Genomic DNA, 25,722 nt, shown 5'->3' on the forward strand with positions numbered 1-25,722 from the left:
AGAGCCATGAATTACTTGGAATAGAAAAGAATGTTCAGTCTATAGAGCAATCAGGACCTGCCGAGTGGACGGATAGCAAGTTGGACATGTGGAGACAGACCGTCAATGTATAAGTACAACACTCGTTGCTTGTGTGAAAGGCTGTAGAGCTTTGGCATGATAAAGGCATCTGCTGGAGGAAGCCGCCATAAGTTGCGGTGAGCCTTTCTCACACGCAATTGAAAGGAGAATATGAGTCGTCACATCCAGGAATGGAGCCTCGCAGTAGTTCCTTGCGTAGTTGCCTGCTGAACTGAAACATTTCTGACCTACGACTGGCGACCCATAAGGCTCGCAAGTGAGTTAATACAGTTCCATCTGTGGCGAACCAGTATGGTAAGCCGTGGCCGAGGCGCGCCATGCTACCCATGCAGCAGAAAACTTGTTACACAGCAGTGCCGTAGCGCTTACTCAGGCAAAGTATTTGGAATCGGTCATTACACTTGCGCAAATCGGGAACGCGCCAGGCAATCAATATGAATTGATGCAGGCTAGAGCCTGATGCCCTCTCTATTCAACATATTCTGGCGGAGCAAGTCAGCCTGGCGAACTCGTTCGCAGACAAGGCGAACATTGGGTAGGAATTGATCAGGCTGTGAGGTCATTCATACGCATGACCGAGAGGGTGTCCTGCCAGCCACTCCAGCTTTGGCGACCGATGCCCCTAACGCTCAGCCTCACGCACCACTGCACATTCAACTGCCCACACCCAACGTCCCAGTCACCTTGAAATTTCCTTTCATTTTCCCGCTTAATGATCTCTACTTATGCCAAATGATGGGCCGGAGCATCTCGATGTGACCCTTTGTTGAACGATTGACGACTCATGTTCTACAGCATTTGCGCGCGACTCAATCATCGATACTAATCAGCGAGCATGCAGTCTCTTCATGGTAGCAGCGATATCCGGGAAGAGTTTCACAAATTTCTTCAGGATGAGAAAGTCTGTCGCAAGAACTTCGAAAAACGGCCGTTCTATTTCCCAAAAGATATCACCACATGGCTTCGTCGAAGCGCCGGCAAAGGCACCTTCAACAATGGCTCCAGGCTGTTCTCCGCGATTTACAAAGACAAAGCCGTGTATCGAAAGTCGTTCCCACCCATGAATGAGGTTGAAAAGAACCCACTCGTTTTTGCAATACTCTGCCAAATGAAATGTGGCCATATGGTCCATGTCTTTAGCAAAAGCATTGACGATAGTCATCTGGCCTTCCCGAATCTCACTACCACGTACGTGGACATTGAACGTGTGCTAAGAGAGGAGGAGGCTGTTCTCCCGGAGCGATACAGCAAAACAGGATACAAGGGTGTGATTGATGAATTCGAAGCTCAAAGATGGGCCTTCTATCCTGCAATGGACGTTCTTCGGATGGGAGAGGTCAACATTGAAGAGAAAAGCATTTTGCCATTCTTCTATAGTGCTCCTATCAATGTGGGTGGGACAGCACATGTGCACCACTTCAAGGTCGACGTTGACCTTGTTGAGCATCCTGAACTAAGAGCGGCTCTGGAACCGTCACGGAAGACCGATACCGCAATCGGCTCGGAGGTGAGATTCAAGTTCGCAAGAACACCTAGTACTCTACTGAAGACGTTTCATCTTAGTATTACGAGTTTGCTGTCAAGTCGTATTTTAAAGAGTGGGACGACATCTACAAAGGGGAAAGCCAGGCTTTCAGGGGAATCAGAGGAACGCGAGATCCAAGAGCTCATGGTGTCGTCAAATATCTGGGAGAGTACAGTCGTCATCTTCGAGACGATGTCAGTGGCCCCGTTCGAGAAGACACCCGTCATATAATGTTGGAGTTCGGAGAGCAGGATCTTGAGGAATACTTGGCAGCCACAAAGCCCCCGGTCCGCAGCAAAGAAATTATCGCAACTTGGGAAGGCCTATTCAAGGTTGCAAGCACTCTTCGTACCATTCACCAGCTTGATCACGACTGGGATGGCGACGTCGATAGATACATTGGGTATGTATCGAGCATTCATAAATAACTTTTTAAATGAAATCAGCTGATAATCTTAGGCTACATGGAGATATCAAACCGGACAATATACTAAGAGTACGGGGAAAGTTCAAGCTTGCCGACTTTGGTTTCACAAGCTTTGAAAAGAGCAAGATTGGAAAGCCGCAGACATCTTCTGTACTGGGCGGTACTAGAACATACGGTGAGGCGCTTTACTCAGCCTAATATTCGCAATGACTAACGTCTTCCCCAGGGGCACCAGAGCGTGACCAAATGGAGTCAACTGGAGTGAAAGTCCCACATACGGCTGCCATCGATACCTGGTCACTTGGGTGTGTCTTCTCGGCAATGGCGACTTGGGTAACGCTCGGGCCCCAGGACTACATTAACTACGGCGAAAGGCGCATTATGGCGCATGACAAACTTCAGAAGGAACGGAATAGGGACGCGGCCATGCATTTGTCTGTCTGCAAGGACGCTTTCCATGACGGCACCCGAGTGCTGCAGGCGGTCCTGCAGTGGCATGACTACCTTCGGAATTCCTCCCGAAGGGCAGACACCATAACTAGTCGCGTTCTCGACCTTGTGGAGAACGACATGTTGGTAGAAGATCCTGATGGCAGGATATCTTCGGCCGATCTCTGCGAAAAGCTGGAACATATCGTTGCTGAAGCGAGGAGGGAGTATCAACAGGGGTTGGACTTAAAGTCAATCATGCCTGAGTCATCGGAAACGCTGGAGGCACTGTTGGAGCTGGATAAGCTTGCGCCGTCATTCGCCGCACCGCGGTCCCGGTTATCGACAGCCAGCACCCCCACACAGAATTCGGACGTCTCGCTAGATACCCACCGAGCCCCCGACATTCATCGACTTTCTGTACTAAGAACTGGTCGAGTGCGGAAGTCTGAGAGAATCAACCAAATTGTACACGGGAAAACCGCCAACCGCGAGGAAGTCCTGAGGTCTGATCTGCACGGAACCATCTTCGAACTGCCCGAGAGTACAACTCAGGATCAACAAGACGCCTTGTCTCAAAGACGTGCGTTCCAAGGAAGGACTTCACCCCTTTCAAATATGTTTTCAGACAACAAGCTGTCGGAAACAGGAACAAACACCTCGGCCTCCCGGCTTGGTCTTCTCACCCTTCCGAAGATCACAAAGACCGATATGGAACAGGTGAACAGCGACCAAAACTTGATGACATATCCCAAAGCTTCATCAAGCCTCATGGGAGATGGCTCTAATCGCCCTTTTAGTCATGAGAAAGAGCCTGTCTCTAAGGCTACAAGGTCGCATGGTCGATCTCATAACGGGAGCGCTTGCGAAAGCCCAAACCCACTGAACCCAATGCGTCGCGACTCCAACGACCTACTAGGCTTACGATTGTCCAGCAGTTCCGCAAATGAAAGTCCACCATATGATGACTTAGTCAGCCCAATGAGTCCAACTGGCCATCAACCCCTTCCTCCCAGTTCAGACGACCCGCCACCGCTGAACTCTGCAAGCACCTTCCGGAGACGCCAAGGCGTTCCCATCGTACAAGAATACAATCGTCTGTGTCAAGAGTGGGAAAGGAACAGAACTAAGTGGTACATGCTTCAAAGACAAGTCCCTCAAGATTCCTACCTTGCTCAGTTCATTTCCAATCGAGATATTGTAAGTGATCCTCAAGCAAAGTTCGTCTCACATCCTGTATACTCACATTGGTCCAGATATTTCTGGTGGATAATGCTTCAAGTATGGATGACCACTGGGACAATGTCAATGCAACGCTTCTCACTTTGGCTATGAAGATCGGCATGCTCGACAAGGATGGACTCGACCTAATGTTCACTATTGGAGACCCTTGCAAACATAACGTCTCGAGTGCCAAAGAGTGGAAGATTCCGGGGAAGTTCGGCAAGTCGATGACGAACGCAAAAAGGGATATGGCTAGATACCCAAACAACTCCACAGATATGGCCTTGGCTCTTTCTAGAGTCTTCGATAACTACATCGACTACAGCAAGAAGCAAACCCTGATTGTAATGACAGATGGACTGTGGGAAGGATCCACAGAAGAATACGATGTTGATAACACAATATCCAACTTCATTGTCAAGTTGAAGACCAAACTGGACAAAGCGGAGCGCCGATGGTTCAGCATACAGTTCGTGTCTTTTGGGGATGATGAGAAGGCGTTGAAGCGTCTGAAACGATTGGATGATGAATTGCGATCCACTGCAAAGTAAGTTGCAAGGTGTTCTTAATCGCGAGCTACATGGTATGCTAACTGTATCCCAGAGAGGATGTCGTTGATTCCAAACCATGGCACTCAACAGACGTGAATATGCTCATTATTGGAAGCATACAGCAAGGGATGGATGCTCAAGACCCGTCTTCGCCACCACCACCGTCTCGAGTCACGTCACAACTGCTCGCCAACCCGCCGCCTTTGGTGACAACCGGATCAATGAGAAAGAAGTTGGTAGCTAAGCTCTCCGGAAGGTAGTTTCATTGGCCTTAGATGTCACCCAAACAACCTCTCATGTTCCTAGTCATGTCGAGGTAGAAACGGCGTTGTCAAATGTTCTTTCCACTGCGTATGTTTGGAAAAGCGGCTGGTTCAGGGTCTCTACAATAGGGTAATGCCTTCTGTAAACTGATTTTAATCGCTGGTGCTCGGTAATCACAATCCATAGACATAATAATCACTTGCTGCTAGTGAAAGAGCCGACTTATATTTGCGTTAAGCATGTGTCAAGCGAAGCCAGTCCACTTGCCTGTGTCGCTTTCGTGACTGAAATCAATTACCACCAAGTACCACTTACTCTCAACTACCAGCAAGCCCTTCTTCACCTCTAGGCCCCCCAACAGAGACGGCTTTTGGTTTGTAGCTGAGCCCAAGAGAGTTTCATCATCTGCTTTGTATCTGCTTGCTTTGAATGAACGACGACAGTGAGCACTACACGGTCATATCATGCGTACATACATTATTGTTGTCATTTGACGCGAGGGCTTGTGGTGATATCTGTGCAGACACCATAGGCCAACACTCATCATACATTGAATGACGTTACTGCGGAGAGGCTCGTTTCTCTATTCGCGGAAGTTCACCGGCGGGTAGTAGATCACGCCCCTGAGGTGGCTTGATGTGAAGCAGCTGACTGCATGTTTTCTAGACCATCACTTTCAGGTTTACATGCGTCGCAGTAGTGTTTTCCTCCACATCATTCTGGATGTGACGTTAATAGGACCGAAAACCGACACCTAGCCTCAATTCCCTGACTTGGGCTCGGGACAGTGATTGTTGCTTGTGAAGTTTGACTTTCGTCACTTCAAGATCATATGAGAGATCCGAGTGAGCGCAATGAGGTGCACGATCCAAGGTCACTCCGCTGTTGAATGGTTGGAATCTGCAAAGGTTGTAGGATGGTGCCCTGAGTGACAGTGATGATTGGATCCGAGCATTAGACTTGACGGCCAACCAGGAGAAATGGATGCAAAAACGGGTGATTTCCCCAAACCAGATGCACCCTCCATAACCATCCCATGACACAACCTCATTTGCTGAAGGGCGTCTCAGACCTGTATGATAAGTGGCGGGGCTAGTCCCGCTGCTTATTACTATTCAGTTGCGATGAGATGAATCAGCAATGGCCGTATGCGTACGGCCGAATGTCTCGTTTTCGTGGGCCGACGTCTCTTCGTTTTCTCCTCGTCATGTCATGAACAAATACATAGTGGAGCTGGGCTGCATCCGGCTGGCCAAGACTAAATATTGGTTCAGGGCTACTACGTTGGTCTTACACTCGGTGAGCTTGTTGACGTCGGTTTAAAGGGACCCCGACTTCCGCCGACGCTGTCATCTCATCTACGTGGCACTAGACGTCGGAATGATGCGACATGCACATGGCCCGTTTTTCTTCTACTAAGCTTCTGCTTCAGGTACGTGATTGGAGGCTGCATGAGGTTGACGTGCTATTGGGCCTACTCCGCACTGTCGGGTCTTGACACCATGTGGCAGGAGATGAGACAGCCGTCATGTGGCACTCGCTAATATGCGGCACGGGTCTGGCCACAAGATACCGAGCTCTGCATATGCACCCCAGATATATGACCTGCCCAACTCCCGAAGGGAGAAAACATATGGGCCGGCGGTAGGGTGGTATTCGGAGACTGGTTGACCCCACGGCCCGAATGTCATGCAGATTAGAAGGTCCATTCAGCATCCAGAGACTACAAAGGCACTGGCAAGAGGGCCTCAGCGAGACCGTGTGACAAACAGGGGTTTCTTTGATTTGTTGTGTGGGCCGTGATGTTCCACACGGATGACAAACACTTTGGCGCTGTTCGCAACCGTCAAAGTGCCTGATCCGTAGTTTCATCCTTTCAACCGGTGGATATTTGTTCATGACATCAACACTCTCAAGGCTGCATGCAATATGTATTGCCTGCAAGCAACGACGCTGCAACTTAGCATGTTGGACTTCTTATTGGCTTAGTGATACTGTGAAGCATGATCAGACAAAGACGAATGAAGCAAGAGCCTGCTGTCTCATGAACACTTTGTTGCGAAAATGGAGCATCAAGGCCAGCGGCATGATTCAACCGGGCCTACAACGGCTTGTCATCGGACCTTTACATGTCGGCAGTCCTGTTTGTTGCAGATCTTGCCGAAGGCGGTTCGAAGACATACTTCTGTCATGACTGTTTGCATTGTATAAAGAAGACAAAGAGATGAAGAAACAGCGAAAGAAAGACTTGTAGGTCCTCAGACTCTGATATCAGAGCTGTCTTGGAAGCCATTTTGTACATACCACTGTCTTCTCTCTCATTCTCATTCCATTGAGTGCATCAGGCAAGATGATGTTCCTCAGAGGTATACTGAAAGCCATAGTGGCAGCAACAGCTGTTGCTCCGGTGGTCGGCCTTGCTGTCCCACCCTCCTCGGAGGATGCCCTCATTCAGCGCCAATCTGGTGGCGAAAAGCTGGTTTTCTGTCACTTCATGGTATGTCTCTCACGTCTGAGTCACCTTCAGCGGTACTAACAGCGGTCCACAGATTGGTATTGTCGGTGCTCGAAGCTCTGCCAGCGAGTATGACGCCGATATGCAGCATGCCAAGGCAGCTGGCATTGACGCCTTTGCCCTCAATATTGGTACAGACTCTTACAGCGAAGCTCAGCTGGACCTCGCCTACCAATCAGCTGCCAACAATGGCATGAAGGTCTTCATCTCCTTCGACTTCAACTGGTACGGAACCAGCGAGGCGACACGCGTTGGTCAAATGATCGCCAAGTACGCGTCCCGGCCGGCACAGCTTATCGTCGATGGCAAGGTCTTCGCTTCATCCTTTGCCGGAGACGGTATGGATGTCGCAGCCATGCGCAGCGCTGCTGGTGTCAGCGTCTTTTGGGCACCCAACTACCACCCGGAGTACGGCACGGACTTCAGCGTTATCGATGGCGCCTTGAACTGGCTTGGGTGGCCCAACAATGGCAGAAACAAGGCACCCGATGGCTATGGAAATGTCACCGTCCAGCAGGGAGATCAAGCGTACATCGCTGCACTCAATGGAAAGCCTTACATTGCGCCGGTGTCTCCTTGGTTCTTCACCCATTTTGGTCCAGAGGTCCCCTACTCAAAGAACTGGGTCTTCCCATCCGACACCCTCTGGTATGACCGCTGGCAGGAAATCCTGACCCTTAAGCCCCGCTTTCTTGAGATCGTCACCTGGAACGACTACGGCGAGAGCCACTACGTAGGTCGTCTTGACAGTCCCCACGGAGATGATGGCAACTCGAAATGGGTTTACGGATTTCCCCACAACGGCTGGCTCGATATGGCAAAGCCATTCATCAATGCATTCCACAACGGTGGAAGTGACGTCAAGCCGTACATCTCAGAAGATCAGATTGTCTACTGGTTCCGACCTACCCTCAGAAGCCTCAACTGCGATGCCACAGATACCACCATGGCGGACGCTAACAACGTCTCTGGCAACTACTTCAAGGGTCGTCCGTATGGCTGGGAGACTATGCAGGATAAGGTCTTCATTGTCACCCTTCTGAAGGAGGCAGGCTCTGTGACCATCAATGTCGGAGGTACCAGCGTAACAGTTCAAGCACCCGCCGGCGCAGCCAAGTTCTCCGTTGACATGAAGCCCGGCGCTATCTCATTCAGCCTCGCTCGTGGGGGCTCTACGGTGCTCTCCGGAACAGCTGGGATGCAGATTCTCGACCACTGCCCCTGCGGTATCTACAACTTCAACCCCTATGTTGGAACCATTCCGGCTGGCCAGCCTGATGAGCTTTTGCCGGCGGCGTACTCGTCCATCTACGCTGGCTTGAAGGTCAGCACCTGTGGTCCCACGGGCATGAAGCGCACTGCTGCACCCATTGCAGATATGGCCGTTCCTGCCATAGCAACCCCCACTGCCTAACTGACAGCCATGGAGGTCGAGTTTGGGAAGCTGACAGCTTGAGGTTTATGTCCGAAGAATCGGGGTTTCCAAGGTTCATGTATGTATTGATCGATTATTATGGAACATCGTCCAGCTGGTAAAGTTATACTCATGGCTTGGTACTCATGCGTTGAAAGACTAGCCGAGCCGGCTTGGACATGAGAAGGACAGCTACCCTGTAAATCAGAGAACATTCACCATATTGACGAACACAAATCGAGTTCAGGTCACGTCTGGCCGTCAATGGTAGATAAAGCTTGCATGTGTCTGCGTTTGCATTCTTGACTGAGATCTTAGTGCCGTTGTGGCGTCCCAAGCGATCTAGCTAGGGTCTGTGCCATGATAAGGTGATCGAAATGTCCGAGACTTGGCTCTTTCTGGGCAAGGGCGTCGCCCTCAGCAGCTCATAAAATGCTCAGCTTCAGCCATAACGATTCAGCCGCAGATTAGCGCTCCCTTGGTGCTTCAGTATAAGTATGCATAGAAACGAAGGCCACTTTCCAATTTCAAGCAGGCTCACATTTCAGATATCGGGTGCACTTCACATGATGGCTGGCTCCCTGTATCCTGTCACATCAGAGACAGAGCTTGTCACTCAGGCTTCTTGTCCAAGATCCACAACCAACGCCCCTCTCTGGTACCTGATCTACAACTCTCTCCTCATAGCTCTGAGCATTTTAGCAATTGCTTTCTGGGGCTTCAGTGCCCATGCCCCTCTCCTCTACTCTTTCCATTTTGGCCAATGGTTATTGGCGAACCCAAAGAAGAGCACCATTATTTGGACTGTGTGTGGGACCATTGTCGCGGCGATCCTCCTTTTCCTTCTCAACAGTGTTCTGTTTCTGATGGTTAGGCAGAAGGCCCGCGTGGGATCAACTTTGTCTACTATTGAAGGCAGGGTTTCTTCCTGCACTCGGCTGACGTATGGCTTGCTAACAATGCTGCTTCTAGGATGGAACAAGTGCGCGAATCAGAAACCTCTTTTGGACATCAAACGTCCTTGGTTATCTGGCTTCACCACAGTGAACTGGGTCATTGCGCTGCTTCTTACTACCGCCTTTACAACCCTTCTAACCCCAACCAGAGTTCTTGTCAGCGATTCTCTTGTGGAGACGAACTTGACTTTACCGCACCTGAAATTTGGAAATGGTACAACACTTTTGACTCCGAAGGTATACCAAAGAGGAAGGTCTACGGCTGCACCAGGTATACGTACAACTCGTCGACCGGCTCAATTCGCTTTCCAACATGCCCCATCGCGGATGATCCGATTGCCGTCATCTCTGCAGGGGTTTCCGCTGCGCAGGAGTCTTTCGGGGTTTGCAATGCCTCTGTCCGCGTCGTGGAAAGTTTGTTCAAGGGGTCAACAGGTGGTGTTCTCCCACTTGGATTTGAGGGAATCTCAGCCTTCAGCAATGTCAAATACATGTCCTGGGACCCGTCCATGGCAAACCAATCACAACAATTCAACTACTCCCTTACACAGCAGGGTCTCTCGGCCGACGTAACCTGCCAGGAGACTTCAAACACACCCATCCAAACCCAACTTCTGAAGTCGATGGAAGTGACGAATTCCAATGCTGGCGGAACGATGGAGTTACGACGCTTCATTGTCAATCAAAGCAATTGCGGATCTAATCACACCTTCGTAGTACCAGGGATCGGTGTCGTAGCTCCGGGTTTCTGTCAGCCCGATGCAATGGTGAAGAAATATGTTTTGTACCTGACTCCGATGGGAAGATACTCGCGCGCTCCGCTGTCTCTTCCAAACATGACTTGCACTTTTGAACCGATGATCACGAAAAATATTGTGGGCTACTCCACGGACACAGGGCTCTTTACGTCGAGCGTCATAGAAAGAATGGGCGGCTCAGGTATTCCGAACGAGACTGCCGACGCCATCAATTCTCTTTTCATGATATCAACAACTAGCTGGGTACGTCTTCGCTTTTCGTCGACTAGATTTTGCACGCTTGGATGGCTTTTCTGACATATGCATTCACAAAACAGGGAAGCGGGTTGATCGATTCGATGCTTAGTCTGAACACGAGTGGAGACGGTTCAGGCAACTTTTCCTATGCTGGCGCAGTCGAAGCTGCGATGCGGGGAATTATCGAGTACGAAGGAACAAATCTTCGGATTTACTACGCGGCCAACGAAGCCGATGGTCGTAGTACCGTCAACGGGACGTACGAAGTTTTTCGCATGGGCTATCACCAGACGACACCAACTGCTTTGCTTATTGCTCTTCCCCTGATCGTCTACATCCTAGTTGTGGCATGGTGGTACACCTGGACTGGGTTAAGAACGGGATCGTCAATCGATGATGAGTTCCACCCGACGAACAGCACTGCACTAGTGACTGCTGCTGCCGCAGGTGCTACAAATGGGAAGTTGGGGTTGGATGGCAGAGGGGGGCTCAATGATCATTTGGTTCAGGGAGTACGTATCCGATACGTTGGCAAGACGGGATTAGTGACAATGGATCAAGTGGAGAGTGACAACTTGGGTTTGAGGCTTTTGGGGACTGAGACGTCGTATCGAACTGAACCATTTCCTTGAGATAAACCCAGTTTTGCATGCAATTAAATCCTTCCTCGACAAGAGGCGCGACCAAAAACACCACCCGCTCAATTTGAACCGTGTTCTCCTCTCAGAACCTGGACTCAAGTAATCCCAGTAATATCCAATTGTAACTGATAAGCGGAGTGGGGCTAGGGATTCAATGACAGATTAGCGGAGATAAGACCTCGGCAGATTGCTGGCCTCCCCATCTTTATGGCTAAGAACTCCGCGTTCGCATCTCATCGTTCTCCAGGTAATCAATCTCATGTCAGATCGACATTTTAATGCGACAAAAACCAAGAACGTCTCGCTCTCAAGGTCAGCCCCGTGATGTCAGCTCTCGGCGCCGAAGACGGAGCCGGTCCAGATGCCCCACTCGCCGCCGAGCCGGCCGGCAGTCGGGTGTGGCAAGCGTGCCTTGCGTGCCGGCGAAAGAAGGTATGATCCAAAACTGAAGGTTCAGACATATACCTGGATACTGACATGCATGGTAGATCAAATGTGACGGCAAACAACCTTGTCACAACTGCAGCTCCCGAGACCAGACTTGCGAGTTTCCTGGAACCAAAGACAATGCATCAGCAAGCCGGTAGTAAGTGGCATCAGGCTTGGAACCTTACCTTGGAACTCCATAACAGCGACATAATCCGTACTAACTGCTAACTTGCTAGTTATACCACGTCGTTTGAGGCGCGGTGTCAGCAGATGGACTCCATGTGTCAGAGGCTGGAAACTCTTACAAGCCAGTTATCGCAATCGCTGGAAGCCATGCATCAGTCACCCGGAGCCGGCTCTTTGGCAAGCCCAAGCGAGGACCTACTGAGGGCTGCCCAAGTCCTCAACTCTCTGCCTAACGTTCAAGAGTCTGTACTGGGGCTCCGAAACGCCTCTCATGTGCAAGGCCCTGAGACTGGCAATCTGGATGGCAACATACATGCAAACCGAGTGCTGGCCCCACTGCTCGTCCGCCAATCTCATGTCAACGACGACTTGCTGGACTTGTCCGACAGCGACGACTCCGACACAAATAATGATCAGCGTCAAGATGGTCCCGCTGAAGGACGCGACGACGATGAAATCGGCCAGGTCGGTGCCTTAGTTCGTGATTCATATGGCCGTCCCAGGTAAGTCGCTGAATCGCATTCTCGCAGTCAAATTCTTACTTCTAGATTAGGTTCGTCGGTGGAGCCACACACAACATCCTCATAGAAGCTGCAAAGAGCCTGCTGCCTGCTGGTTTGACAACAACCCCTTCATCAACTGGGGCGAGCCAAAGTGTGCTGAGCACCGATGACCTCGAACTTCCCCTCTTCGTCCGTGGGAAAGTGTGGCCCGAGCTGCCCTTCATACCAAAATCAGAAGACCTTCCTCGACCTCCGCAGTACATTGCAGATCTTCTTATCAGTCTCTACTTTGACAAACTGCACTACACATTTCCGGTTCTCTTCAAGCCCCACTTCATGCGACGCTACCAAAAGTTGCTGAAAGCTGGCCGTGATTGTTCTTCCCCCAAACATCGCCGTTTCTTGATGGTCTTCTTCGCTGTCTGTGCGTGTTCATCCAGCCTCCTCCCATCGAACTCGGATAGCGAGCTTCCTGGGATCGAATACTATCAGAGAGCACTACTCATGTTTTACGCCTCCACTGGTGAAGCGTCACTTGAGAGAGTCCAATGCTTAGCATTACTATCAATGTGCTCCGCTGGATGGAACACTTTGTCGCAAAGTTGGAACTTGTCCGGCCAAGCAGTAAGAGCTGCCCAAGATATGGGATTGCACTTAAGTAGCCGATCGGTGCGTCTTCCATACTCCCGTGTCTTCAGTCATCAAGTTGCTGACGACAGAAAGATACTATCACTGGCACCAGAACTGTCGGAAAACAGACACGCCGAGTTCCTCCGACTTCAAGTGTCCCGCCGCATATGGTGGTGTGTATACACCCTTGATAGGTACATCTCCTGTCTACGCCTTACTGCATGTTTGACCTGTGCTGAACCTTAACCTCCAGAATCACATCTATCTGTCTTGGCCGTCCAATGGCTGTCCAAGACGACGACTGTGATTGCGAGCTGCCTATGGACATGAAAGATGAGGACTTTGAACCCTACTACCTGAAGTCCAGAACATACCATCCACCCAAGGTTGACATTCCACCCGAAGGATCATGCATCATGAGTGGTTTCCTCGCGTTCGCTCGCCTCTCCCGACTGGCTGGCAAAATTCAGCACCTCAATTCGCCCCTGAACCTTCGGAAACTCGCATCTGCGGACTCCGCCAAGACACAGAGATTTTTTTCCCGCGTTGATACGTACGATCAGGCTCTGCGAAATTGGCTCGCAAGTCTGCCACCGCATATTCAGTTCTCGGCCAACAGCATGGAAAAGAGTCCAGGAGGCGATCCTGCCTTGGTGATGTGTGTCGTTATCTTTATCCTGCATGCGGGTTCTCTCTTGAACCTATACCGGTACGTGTGTTCCGAACAACTCCTGTCGTATCCGAAGGTCTCCATGCTGATGAGCCAAGCTGCTTCTTGAATTACCCTAAACAAGCCGCTCTGGATGAGGAAGTTGACATATCAGGTGCCATATCTCAATGCGTGAGTGCAGCACAAATGTGCATTCATGCTGCGGAAATTGTCCGAGACTTGGTACCTACATCACATTATCTGGCTCTATCAGTTCATTATATGACGCTCTCTGGGATCGTGCTGTAAGTCCAGTCCCCCGCCTGAGCTCTGATTCTCTTAACGTGTGGTGGCTGATTTGCAACATGAAAACAGCCTGCGGATGCCTTCAAGTCACTCTAATCCAGAGGTTCTGGATGATGTGAAGAAATGTGTCTCGTTCTTGAAGGATGTTGAAGTTCGCTGGTCTGGCGCGAAGCGAAGCCGAGTTATCATTGAGCAGTTGCTGCAGCACCAGCGAAGCAAGCTGGCTCTTGAACACGATACTCGCCAAAGCCATGCCAGTATTTCACCGATTCAATTCAAGAGGAAAACCAACAAAAGAACGCTGGATGAGTTTGAGGGGACGAACACTCCCCGAACTGGAGGTGAAAGCTTTCTGTGGGGCGAAATACCTGGGTCTGAGTTATTTCCATTCGATCCTTTGGATCCAGTCTTATTCTCGTCTTGGGATTGATGCAGGCGCTCTTGGCTAAGTAGCATGACGAACCACTAGATGTAGTTGATCTTGGACTGCTAAATTTTCTCATGTCTACCCGGCTATTCCCTATTTCCTCAGTAGACTTGAACCCTTCCTTCGATCAAGACCGAATATGATTGATATCCAGTCGAGACAATCATACCGACGAATACAAAAATTGTAGGTATGACGATAGCAATAATGATTCGGGTCTCCGATAAGAGAAAAAAAAGTACATATCAGCGACGACGACGTTATGCACCGAATACACAGAATCGGTGGTTGCTCTGGCACAGGAAGATAGGTGGTCTCTTTACATCTGGTTGAAAATAACTATCTTAATGTCCCTTCTGGCGTGCTGCGCCTCGAATGCCTCATTTGCCTGGGTCAAGGGGTACGTGGACGTGATGAGCGGTTTGAGATCAACCTTTTTCGTAGATAACAGACTAATGGCATCCTCGAAGCACCCATGAGTATACCGAACGGTTCCTGCGAAGATTATTTGTCAGCAAGGATTCAAATTAGGAGTTTTGCAGAAGCCTTACCCTTTACGTCAAGTTCATTGGCTGTAATCAAGAAAAGGGGCAACGATGCCATCGGTCTTCCCAGGCCCGCCTGTATACCTGATATTCGATCAGCACGACGAGTGTTCACGGGATTCAACACGCAACTCACATGTTCCGCCTGATTTTAGCATGCAAATTGCCATCGTAGCGCATATCTCAGCGCCGCTAGCCTCGATAGCAACATCAAAGCCGTATCCCAAGCCGTACTTGGTGATGACCTCCCTGGCGTAATGTTGAGAGAAGGACAGGACGTCTTGAGAAGGGTCGCTATTTCTTGGCGTGACAATTCCGACATCAGCTCCATAGGACTCGGCAAATCTCGTTCGAGACTCTTCAATGTCGAACATGACGATCTTCTTGACGCCATATGCCTTCGCCACAGCTAGAATCAGGAGACCAAGAGGTCCGCATCCACTGTCACCCGTCAGCATCAAGAATGACAAGGCCACAACAATGTTTCTGGAGGTACTGAACACAATCCTGAGTTTCACTTACAAAATAGCCAGGCTTTGACTCGGATTCAGCGATGCCCTTCTCGCAACCTGAACCGCAATCGCTAGCGGCTGGATCGAGCCTGCCTCCTCCCAAGAAACATCTTCAGGAATGGCAACCGTGTTAGAAGCCCGGCAGGTGAAGTACTGACTTAGAGTCCCGTCAGTGGGATACATCCCGCAGTACTTCAATCTAGAGCAGATATTCTGCTTTCCCCGTCCGCAAAACTCGCACCTGTGGCCAAAGGCAGGCTTAGTTAGACTCAGTGTCTACAACGAAGGTTTTTGTCAGGGACATCCCATACTCCCTGCATGAGAATCCGGGCTCGATTGCCACGCGCTGGCCGACAAATCTGTCTGTAACATTCTTTCCGATGGTCTTGATGAGACCTGCCGACTCGTGGCCCAGGATCAGTTCACGGGAGACATTGGCACTGTCCCAGTTGTGGCAATCCGACCCGCAAATACCAGTGGTGATAACTTCGACCAGAACCTCGTCGTCGTTCGGTACTCGGATGGGTTGCTGTCGAATTTCGAGTTTTCTGACGCCTGCCCACACAACGGATCGATTCGAGTATGGTGAAAGATCAGCCATGTTTTGATTGTTCAGAGCATCGGCCATGGCAGTATCTAAGGTTCAAGAAGACCTGAAGGTGATTGCTGTATTGGCTTTTTGTATATATAGCATACATCTGTTCTTATCTCAATGCTTTTGAGATCGACCTCTGCTCCAGCCTTCGCCACTTCTTCATCATGAAGCCAAAAATGCTTCATCATGCCTTTGGCAAGTCTCGGCTCGGAGCCCGACCCGGCCTCTCCTTATCGATTCGTTGTTGAGTGGGTCCCATATATCGAGGTTGGTGGATGTTCATAACACATTGAATACGGTAGTCTTCGCCTACGAGTGACGTTACGGCTTTGGCGTAGTCATTCTGCAGTTGCCCAATTTACCCGTCGCTATTATGGGCTGAGAAGGCTACGAGTCCAAAAATTCAAATCGACAAAAATTTAAGCAATCAGTCAGACAAAATAACGCGTTTTTATGCGGTTACTTTGTAAAGGCGATTGGAGAAAATGCCCTATGAAACTCAGGGCAGGGCTAATTAATTGTACTCAGTGGCCGTTTTAGGGTCTTCCGTTGTATCCAAATCTCCGTTAGTGCCATTCACCTCCTTCGGCTTCTCCTCGTCGGCCTTTGTAGAAACCAGGCTCTTCAGCTTTCCCATCTCAATAGACATCCATGCGGCGATGGCAACGATGTCCGCTCCGCAGTTCACGAAGTGGAACCCTTGTTTATACTTGGCCGCCGCAACGTCGGCACTGAGCGCGAAGTGCCCAACGTACTTCCCGGCGTCAAGCCCAGCCTTCAGAACACGAGCAATTGCTTCCTGGACCTCGGGGATTGAAGCATGATCAAACGCCACATGGCCCATTGAGGCCGCGAGATCGTTAGGCCCGATGAACAGCATGTCAACCCCATCTACTGCAGCAATCTCCTCCACATTATCCACAGCCTTCTGGCTCTCTATTTGCACGCAGACCATCACGTTATCGTTAGCGCTGAGTAAGTAATCTCGACCGGTTTGATTGAATGCGGAGTGCGCGAACATGGCACCGGCTCCGCGAAGACCCTGAGGCCATCGAGCTGAACGGTACTTGCATGCCCGAACAACAGCTTCCGCTTGTTCCTAAAGAAATCGTTAGCCATGAATGGAGAATACGAAATGCTCGATCTAACCTTTGTCTCACACATAGGTACCATGATGGCATGAGCACCGCAGTCCAGGGCCCTTTTCATCATCCAGTGCTCCGATGCTGGTATCCTCACGATGGGTGACACCCCTGAAGTCGAGATGGCCCCAACCTGAAGGTACATGTCTCTGTCGTCAATATTTCCATGTTCCGTATCGATAAGAATCCACTGCCAACATGTGTTAGATTCGTATAAACCTTTCAATGTAAAGATCGAGATTTGGGAATGCTCAATAACTTACATCCTCTCCCAAGGGCGCTACTGTCCTCGCCAGGGAGTATCCGGGGAACCCAAGCCATTGACCGACGCTCGGGCCTTCACCTCTTTTGGCCCTTTCTAGAGATTCCCGCAGTCGTGTCTTGCCTGTCGCATCAACAACAGGGGACTTGATTTGGTTTGCCATGTTTCTGAATGTGATTCAATTGGATGATCAAAGGTGCTTGCAAATTGAGAGCGAATGTTTCTTGGTAACAATTGAATGTGACTACGCATTTCCGTCTTCCGTTGATCTTCTTGACACTGAGTATTTGGCGTAAGCTGTTGGCATGAGGGGTAGCTTCGGCCGGGTCCCGGGCCGCTGGCGACTGTAGTTGGAAACAATTGGCTAATCGATCACAGCATGTCCAGGGTGCGTCGATAAGTTCCCATGTCAAATCAATGCCAAGTACGCCAATCATTATCGCACGCTTCTACTTATCCATGGCAAACCGGGCTATCTCCGACATCGCCACCTGACCGTCGGGGGAGATCCGGCCGAATCGCCAACGCGTCGTGTAACTGATACCTGGCCCCCTACAGGTGCGCGCTGATAAGGATGGAGAGAGATGCGGTGACCGCAACTCAGATTGTCGTTGAATATAAGGAAGCAGTGTCTCAGTGGGGTATCCTCGGTAGTTTACATAGTCGAATTACAAACAACAGGTCACCTTCCGCCTCTGGCGACAATTCTATTGAGGGCATCGTTGCGTTTTCCCCATTTTCGCCTTGTTGACGCCAGGATGACTTCCGAGCCCGATATCAAGAAGACCGACGAGTTGGACGTCAATGACAAGCCCAATGATGTTATCGAAGGCACCGTCGAAGATGCGACTGAATACTCCGACTCCTACTTCCGGAAGTTGCGCTTCAAGATCGACTTGTTCCTCCTCCCTTTGATGTGGGTGTGCTATGGAACCCAACAAGCCGACAAGACATCTCTCAGCGTGCAGGCGGTATTCGGCCTTCGCGAAGACACCGGCTTGGTTGGCGAGCAGTTCAACTGGCTGAGCACCATCTTTTACCTGTCTTACTTGGTGTGCGAGTTTCCCGGTAACTGGCTGATTCAGAAGAGTCATACCGGAAAGTTTCTTTCCGTTGTGATGATACTATGGGGCGTCGTGGTTCTCTGCATTGCGTTTGCAAAGAACTTCGCACACCTGATGATTCTTCGCACCCTCCAAGGCGCGTTGGAATGCACGATCTCACCAACATTCATGCTGATCACGGGAGCTTGGTATACCTCGCAAGAGCACACACTGCGGTCTTTGATCTGGGGAACATCCAATGCTGGGATGAACATCATCACCGGTCTGTGCATGTACGGGATTGGATTGCATGCACAGAAAGACCCCAATGGTCTTGCAGCAGTGAGCCTATCCCTTGTAAGGACTTAGTAGCACGGACTAACCTCTATCTTGCAGTGGAAAGGAATCTCCTTCTTCCTCGGCAGCTTGACGATTGCATGCGGAATCCTTGTGTGGTTCATTCTCGGTACACCTCGTGAAGTGCGATGGCTCAACGAAGACGAGAAGAAAGCGGCAATCGCCCGTGTGGTTGCCAATCAAACCGGTTCCGACAAGAACAAACGTTCTGAGTTCAAGTGGGAGCAAGTTTGGAGCACTTTCAAGGGTACGTCACGTCTTCGTTGGAGACAATTGCATTAAGGGACATCTTCAGGCTGACGAGACAACATTGACAGATCCGCAAACCTACTTCTTCTTTTTCGTGACCATCATCAACGCACTACCGAACGGAGCGAACACCACATTTTCGAAATTGATCTGGAAGTCGTTCGGCTTTTCAAACTTGGAGACACTCCTCAAGGGTTCTACTCCATACTACTGTGTTAGCATCTGCTGGTTCTTGGTCGTCGGATACGTCACCCTTAAGAAGCCTGACCTCCGATGTAAGTCCCCGTAGTTTTGAATCTCGATTGCTGCTAACAACTCAAAGTCCTCATGATGATGTTCTCGTTGGTGCCTGCCTTCAGCGGCATGATGGCTTTGGCCCTGCTCCCAACCGACTCCATGAAGTGGACTAGATGGGGCATGTACATCTTGCAAGTTTTTGGATCGTTGCCTGGTCTCAGTAAGTAGTAGGATTGTCGAGCCCGTGGCCAACACTGACTTTAATGCAGTGATCTGGACCTTCTTGCCCTCCAACGTCGCCGGCAGAACGAAGAAGACGGTCACATCAACAGTTCTATTCGTCGCTTATTGTGTTGGAAACGCGGTGGGAGCTCAGATGTTCGTGGCCTCGGACGCCCCCAAGTACATTCGCGGCCTCACTGCTTGTGCTGTTCTCTATAGCGTTGAGTTCTGCAGCATGGGGGCGTGGCGGTTCTACTGTAAGTCAAGACCTACTACAAGTTGCGATGTAAGATGAATGCTAATACACGACCTCAGACATCTGGGAGAACCGAAGACGCGCGAAGCTCATTCGTGAACAAGGCATCTCTGAGGAAGAAAGTGAGCGACTCGGCAAGCTAAATGCTGAAGCTGATATGACCGATCGGGAGAACATTCATTTTAAGTACAAGTACTAGAGACTGACGTGGCGGGAGCGTTGGTCCTCCGCAAATAGCACCAACTCTGGAGATTGAGTATCATCTCAGCGCCTGAAATGAAGGCATGATCGTTACAGCCTGTCCTCTGGGGAATATACACGGCACAATCTTCCGTTCTGTGTCTGCACGCCCTGGTCCCCGTCCAACACAATCCACCTCTCGCTCCCCACCGCAGTGACTGCATAGAAGACATCATTGGGATCCCATTTTCTCTTGATCTGACTAAGTCTTGGGTAATTCCCTCCATAAAAACTCTCCTGCCAGTCAGACTCCTCGACACTGGCTTCGTTGAGGTACGTGCCGCCTCCTTCTGAAACCGGGGAAATATCGCGCCATGGTTGAAGGACCTTCTCTTGGAGATACCTTTTCTGAGTAGCCAGAGCGGCCGGGGTCGAGTGATCAGCTGTACGGTTTGAAGAGGTCACCAGGAAAAAGACCATCTCGCGGAAGGCGGGGTTGACGGCGTTGTTCTGATTTCCGACACTTGGGCCCGCGTTACTAGGGGCGTTGTGATAACCCAGAAAGTGCTTGCCGGATGAGACATGGGATTTGATGAGAGCATAGGTCTCCTCATATTTCTCGACAAAGTTTCGGCGAGGCACCAGTCGATTCGCGGGAAGCGACGTGTCAACACCAACGGGAAACTGGTTTGCACCCCATGTTGCCTGGTAAGCCGAGTAGAAAGACGTATGTGCCGTGGATTGATGTGGTACTGATAAAGAGATGTTTTTCGCCTCCAGGTATTCGAAAAAAGGCCTTACAACCTCGTTGTAGGAGTCCAGAGTGTGGTTCGGGGCAAACATATAGTTCATGCTGAGCTGCGGTGTCGGCCACATGATGTAGAAGGAATACAGCCCGGCGTCAGTCCAGTTGAGGAACTCGTCGTGAAACTTTCTCACGCCCTTCCAAAACTGGTCGATACTATTATTGGAAGCATCGAGTGTCCACTTTGCCGTCACCACATTCATCCGAGGATGTGCGCGGATGATGACTGATGTGATGACACCAAAAGTCCCGCCGCCGCCACCACGGAGAGCCCAGAACAGATCGGGGTTCTCCTTTTCGGAAACAGTTCGGAAACGGCCATCAGCAGTCACGATCTGAAAAGCGACAACGTGGTCGGCGGCCATTCCGTAGATACCCGCAAGGGGGTTCTGGCCTCCCCCGGTGATCATGCCACCAGCGTACCCTACGCTCTGTCATGCTATCAGTGGCTGGTTTGATGGACATTGAAGAGACAGAACCTACCCAAGAAACTGCACCTAGGACGGTAACGTTGTTCTGTTCAGCAACCTCGTAGACTTCTCGGACACTATCGCCGGCGGCTAGCTTCATAGCGGGACCAGAGTATCCAGGTCCTTCGTACATGGGCAAATATTCAATGTCCTTCAAATTGTGCATCCACAAGCTGAGTGCACCTGCTCCCAACGACTTTCCAAGATAGCAATGCCCAGTGTTCTTGATCACCAAGCGCAAGTTGGCTGCACGAGCAAAATTGACCGCAAGCTGAATTTGCGCAACGCTAGTCACGTTTATCGCATACTCCGGGTAGCCTCCGATAGTACATTCGGAACCAGATGTCTCGTTCCTTGGCTGACAAGTGCGTCCTTGGAAGATGGGCCAGTAATTGGCAGTGGGGTCGGCGCTAAGGAAGTTGGCATTTGTAGAGTTCTTGATGATATTGGCGCACTCGATATCATCTCTTGCACCCCATTTAGAGTCGTAACAGGGAGCTCCCAAAGGTTTTGTTGGGACCAGAGCTCCGCCGAGGAGTTGATCAAAGACGCCCCATACTTCATCTCTTGGCCAGCTTGGATCGTCAGGAAAAGCTTTGCAAGCTGGACGTACTTGAGGCTGAGTTGGAGGCGAGGCAGGATTGTCTCCAAAGGTAAAGTAGGACGCGTACTCGGCTGTCGTCTCGTGATCGACTATGCGAGTCACAACATCTTCGGTCAATTGCTGCACCTCCGTGCTTTGAAGCAGTGCTCCTGCGGCTGCTGTCGCGGCAACGAACTCCACGGCAGGCCTGATGTCTGGAACTGTAGCGGCGGCTCGAAGCGTGAAGTGCAGGAAGATAGGGCCAAGCATTAACGGGGACATGACGGGCATCTTGAGTGATGAAGATGTATGAATCAAATACCGAGACAACGGTAGGATAGTGCAAATGGCTTTCGTTTTCCCTAGAGCTTAGTAGATTGATGACCGAAGGTTTCCCAAAGCTGAATCTGAGGGCATGTTGAAAGGGTTTGGCTTGCAACTGATCATCGGAGTCAACAGTGGCGACAGATTGATGTTGCGTGGAACGGCAATGTTACATTCTGCCCTAATTACGACAGTAATTGTTATTGGTTCCCTCGGTCTATGCCCATGAAGGCTTTAGGTGACCGCATGCATATTAGTGGGATGCTCGAGACGCGATTCGACCTGTTGTGGGTACGATCCAGGCTGACGGCGGCATGCTTGCAACAAGAGACGTGATTGGATAGATCAAGGGCCTTCAAGGGAACGTCAGGCTGCATGTCAGCACTATCCCACATTGCAGTTCCGCTGGAAATCTCTCTCCGTCATCTCTTTTCCCGTATGCATCCCAACCACTAGATAGACGACAAGTTTGAGTCTTTGTGTTGCGTCACGCTTTCAGAACAAGTCACCTTCCATCGCCAAGAACTCCACTTCAAGAGTCCTCGCTAATGCAGCTTGACTGAGCCATGGAATCTCAGCTCTGTCAAACCTGCGCGGGGATCTTCACAGGGGAACAAATCTTACGTGAAGATCGCCCGCACCATCAGTCAAGGGATGATGTCCTGCAGGCGGCAAAGAGCGGATGTCATCTCTGCAGTTTCATAACTAAGAGTCTAGCCTTCGAGCTTTTCGACGGGAACCAGCCGTTCAAGGCGAATTGGTATTTATCATACCCAAAGATGTCGACAACAAACAAGCCAAGGCTCCGCTTGACCATTGATGCAGGATGGGACGAGGAGGATGATGTTTCTGAGTCGAGCCAGGCGACGACTTCTTCACTAGACTGCAAGAATATCGATGATCAGGGATATGTCAAGTTACCAAAGACAGGAACTGAGATGAAGGGACCAAACAAGTCAGGATTTGCACCGATATGGGGGTTTGAGATGGTCCCCACATCGAGTAAGTTCATTCTTAACACCTCGCTTGATTCGTCGGGGTGCCTACTAATGCTTCTTAATAAGATGCGAGCTCATATTTGAGATCTTATGAGCCACCTGCTCAGTTGGGAAGCCCCGGGTCGTGGACTCCAGTTCATAAGTGGCTAAAAGACTGCTTGAAGAATCACCAGCAATGCTCCAAGCATATCAACACGAATTATCGACCCACGAGACTAGTGGAAGTCATCAACTCAACTACCGTTCGCGTTGTTGAACATCTTGATGCCAAAGCTTGTCCAGCTTACGCATCCTTCTCACATTGTTGGGGACAAGCAAAGACGTTGAAATTGCTTCAGACGAATAAAGTCGAGCTCCAGAATGGCATAGAAATAGCGACGTTGCCAGCAAGTTACAAAGAGGCGCTCGATGTCATGGTGGGGTTCGGCATCAAGTTCATCTGGATCGACTCGCTTTGCATCATCCAAGACTCGAAAGACGACTGGCGTGCCGAAGCAGCAACTATGTGCGATGTGTACCGCAACTCCTTGCTGAACATCTCCGCCTGCGCCGCAGCCGAGAATTCGGAGTTGAGCTTCCAGAATCGAGACACGGGCACCATACGACCAATGGAGATAATTCCGAAGTGGCGCGGCATCAAAAATGAGCGGTTCCTCGTTACCAACACCGATATTTGGATGCAAGAAGTTGAGGAGTCCCCGTTGTACCGCCGCTCATGGGTTCTGCAAGAAGCACGCTTATCCACTCGGAACCTGTGCCTCACACGCAATCAGCTCTGGTGGGGATGTCGCGGAGGAACCTTCTGCGAGACCTGGCCTGATGGCTTGCCCAATGACATGGACAATGCCAAAGGTCGAGAGAGATCATCAGCTTCCGGACAGACCTTCACTCATTTTATGTGGTGCAGCTTGGTCGAGAAGTACACGACGTGCGGAATGACCGTTCTTTCGGACAGAATGATTGCCATTGCCGGGCTTGCAACCGCATATCACGAGGACTTTGCTGGCGACGAGTACATCGCTGGCATGTGGAGGTCCCAACTGCCTCAGTCACTTTGCTGGGTTGCGGGTCCTGATGAGATGGCTCCGATGAAGTATCGGACCACCGAGTATCGGGCGCCATCATGGTCGTGGGCTTCGGTTGAAGGAGGGGTATACTTCCATCACACCAGGTACGGCCCTGATGGTAATCATCCAACCTCAGTCTGCGATGTTCTGGACATAAAGCTGTCAAAAGTAGGGCCGTCTCCCTACGGTGAAGTAACCGGGGGCTTCCTACGACTTCGTGCTCCGTTGGTCGAGGTCGAGGTTGGAGACGAAGCGTTACGTTTCCAGGGAGCGGACGGGGGCTTTCACCATATACCGGGGACGGCTAAAGATTTGGACCAGGAGCGGTGGAACTTTGACCAGTACACGTCTGTTGTGCTTGACGAATACACATCCTACATAGAGGCCATGATATCGCATATCAGAGCCCCAGCCATTGACTTGAGCAAGAGTGTCGAGTTTAATGGGGCAAAGAGGGTGACAAGGGTTGCAGAACAGTGGACGAAAGCCGATGGACGGCTATTCTGTGCTCCTATTATTGAATGGAATAGTCCGGAAGGCAGCGAAGGCGCCGGCATAGTTCTTGTCCTTCCCAAGTCAGGGCCTGTCGGTTGCTATCAGCGAGTCGGCTCGTTCAGATGGAAGGGAGACAAGGTTCAGAGCCACCTGCACAGTCTGAAGGTACGTGAATTCAACATTATTTGATTAGATTCAAACAAATCAATGGGACTCTTTCCTGGCAGCGGCGCACCGCTGAATTGTCAATCGTCGGTTTTAGCTCTTTGTTGGATATGCCGTGACAGCGATCAGACTCATTTTCTTATCTTGGCCGAGACCGTGAATCCTTTACCGAATGGTAATTATGGGCTATTATCAAGCGTCAAACGTCGAACATTGGATTTACCTGTTGCTCCAGCTTCATATTTCTGTCCCTTGGTGGGCTCTACTCCAGGGGCTACCTATCTACTTTGGGACCTAGGCCACAAGACCCCGCACAAGAGCCCAGTGTGATGGCAATAATCCTACAGGAGACTTTGTGCTGAAGTGCACGATTAATGTTCCTAGGGACTTAGGTAAACTCTCTATTCCTGTTGTCGCCGTCGCCGTCAATGCCTCTTTTGTTATTGACATCCAATTCTTACTCTCATCGTCTCTTCTACTATTATGCTGATTCGAAGCATTATTTCAAGTGTCCTTATTAAATCCAGTACACAGGGAATGTTGCCGCGCTGACACAGTAAATAAAAGTTGGTCGGTCTATTCTACAGGGGGGGTTGGTTCGTGTGCGGCAGGAGGGCTTTTCAACACTGCCTCCGAAGGATCAGACTGGCATCTGTGAAACGGCAATCACTAATTGCAGGCAGCTCTCTGCGAAGTCTTCTTCGTTTGTTTCATTACTTCAATCTTGTGGACTCATCCCTCAAAAATTCCATAACGAAGCCCCTGATGTTTGGGCACGCTGAGGGATCTCGCTAGGCTGTGGGTACACTTCAGCAAAGCGAAATGCCCTCATCATTCGTATTTCTAGGCAAAAGTCTTGTTGCGCGCCGGTCATTCAAGTTCGTCTGTGAACTTTTCCAAGCATAGCCTCTTGGCGACAATCTCTGTAACACGAAATGCTGGCGGTGCACTGGTTTGCGCTGTGCCGAGCGCTTCCAGAAATGCAGTTTGATGATGAGCGGCAGGGGCAGCGCATTCCTCCAAACTGACGGCTGCTGTTTTGTCCACTGAAGAGCCACTGTAT

At 50.4% G+C, this 25,722-nt stretch overlaps 8 protein-coding genes across 8 annotated transcripts; 5 read left to right on the top strand and 3 right to left on the bottom strand.

The window, feature by feature from the left end:
* Nucleotides 1-916: 916 nt before the first annotated feature.
* On the top strand, nt 917-4,497 carry CGGC5_v004358 (putative serine/threonine-protein kinase MPS1-like protein; the record flags this gene model as incomplete). Its single annotated transcript, XM_066151276.1, has 6 exons — nt 917-1,588; nt 1,645-2,009; nt 2,066-2,208; nt 2,260-3,662; nt 3,719-4,233; nt 4,290-4,497. The coding sequence occupies 6 exons, from the start codon at nt 917-919 to the stop codon at nt 4,495-4,497; spliced, it is 3,306 nt and encodes a 1,101-aa protein (XP_066009420.1).
* A 2,354-nt stretch (nt 4,498-6,851) lies between these two features.
* Nucleotides 6,852-8,430, top strand: Mutanase-3 (Mutanase; the record flags this gene model as incomplete). The annotated part of the gene is made up of 2 exons (XM_032025979.1): nt 6,852-6,998; nt 7,051-8,430. The coding sequence occupies 2 exons, from the start codon at nt 6,852-6,854 to the stop codon at nt 8,428-8,430; spliced, it is 1,527 nt and encodes a 508-aa protein (XP_031877467.1).
* Nucleotides 8,431-10,222: 1,792 nt separating this feature from the next.
* On the top strand, nt 10,223-13,821 carry CGGC5_v004360 (putative transcriptional regulatory protein; the record flags this gene model as incomplete). The annotated part of the gene is made up of 11 exons (XM_066151277.1): nt 10,223-10,387; nt 10,462-10,893; nt 11,335-11,454; nt 11,511-11,608; nt 11,688-12,140; nt 12,191-12,809; nt 12,864-12,964; nt 13,024-13,479; nt 13,539-13,628; nt 13,694-13,724; nt 13,795-13,821. The coding sequence occupies 11 exons, from the start codon at nt 10,223-10,225 to the stop codon at nt 13,819-13,821; spliced, it is 2,592 nt and encodes an 863-aa protein (XP_066009374.1).
* Nucleotides 13,822-14,471: 650 nt separating this feature from the next.
* xdhA-2 (D-xylulose reductase A) lies at nt 14,472-15,837 on the bottom strand (the record flags this gene model as incomplete). The annotated part of the gene is made up of 5 exons (XM_032025976.2): nt 14,472-14,647; nt 14,704-14,781; nt 14,834-15,138; nt 15,220-15,366; nt 15,521-15,837. The coding sequence occupies 5 exons, from the start codon at nt 15,835-15,837 to the stop codon at nt 14,472-14,474; spliced, it is 1,023 nt and encodes a 340-aa protein (XP_031877517.2).
* A 481-nt stretch (nt 15,838-16,318) lies between these two features.
* rhmA (2-keto-3-deoxy-L-rhamnonate aldolase) lies at nt 16,319-17,371 on the bottom strand (the record flags this gene model as incomplete). The annotated part of the gene is made up of 3 exons (XM_032025975.1): nt 16,319-16,903; nt 16,954-17,136; nt 17,210-17,371. 3 exons carry the CDS (start codon nt 17,369-17,371, stop codon nt 16,319-16,321), a joined length of 930 nt encoding a protein of 309 aa, XP_031877516.1.
* A 595-nt stretch (nt 17,372-17,966) lies between these two features.
* Nucleotides 17,967-19,771, top strand: CGGC5_v004363 (putative transporter; the record flags this gene model as incomplete). The annotated part of the gene is made up of 6 exons (XM_032025974.1): nt 17,967-18,593; nt 18,648-18,855; nt 18,926-19,132; nt 19,180-19,314; nt 19,364-19,573; nt 19,632-19,771. 6 exons carry the CDS (start codon nt 17,967-17,969, stop codon nt 19,769-19,771), a joined length of 1,527 nt encoding a protein of 508 aa, XP_031877518.1.
* A 92-nt stretch (nt 19,772-19,863) lies between these two features.
* ZEB1-9 (FAD-linked oxidoreductase ZEB1) lies at nt 19,864-21,901 on the bottom strand (the record flags this gene model as incomplete). The annotated part of the gene is made up of 2 exons (XM_066151278.1): nt 19,864-20,988; nt 21,041-21,901. The coding sequence occupies 2 exons, from the start codon at nt 21,899-21,901 to the stop codon at nt 19,864-19,866; spliced, it is 1,986 nt and encodes a 661-aa protein (XP_066009373.1).
* Nucleotides 21,902-22,713: 812 nt separating this feature from the next.
* Nucleotides 22,714-24,683, top strand: CGGC5_v004365 (uncharacterized protein; the record flags this gene model as incomplete). The annotated part of the gene is made up of 2 exons (XM_032025971.2): nt 22,714-22,936; nt 22,999-24,683. The coding sequence occupies 2 exons, from the start codon at nt 22,714-22,716 to the stop codon at nt 24,681-24,683; spliced, it is 1,908 nt and encodes a 635-aa protein (XP_031877510.2).
* Between the last annotated feature and the right edge of the window lie 1,039 nt (nt 24,684-25,722).

The sequence above is a fragment of the Colletotrichum fructicola genome (assembly GCF_000319635.2).
Source record: "Colletotrichum fructicola Nara gc5 chromosome Unknown KSG_Nara_v1_contig02, whole genome shotgun sequence".
In the NCBI taxonomy this organism is placed as follows: domain Eukaryota; kingdom Fungi; phylum Ascomycota; class Sordariomycetes; order Glomerellales; family Glomerellaceae; genus Colletotrichum; species Colletotrichum fructicola.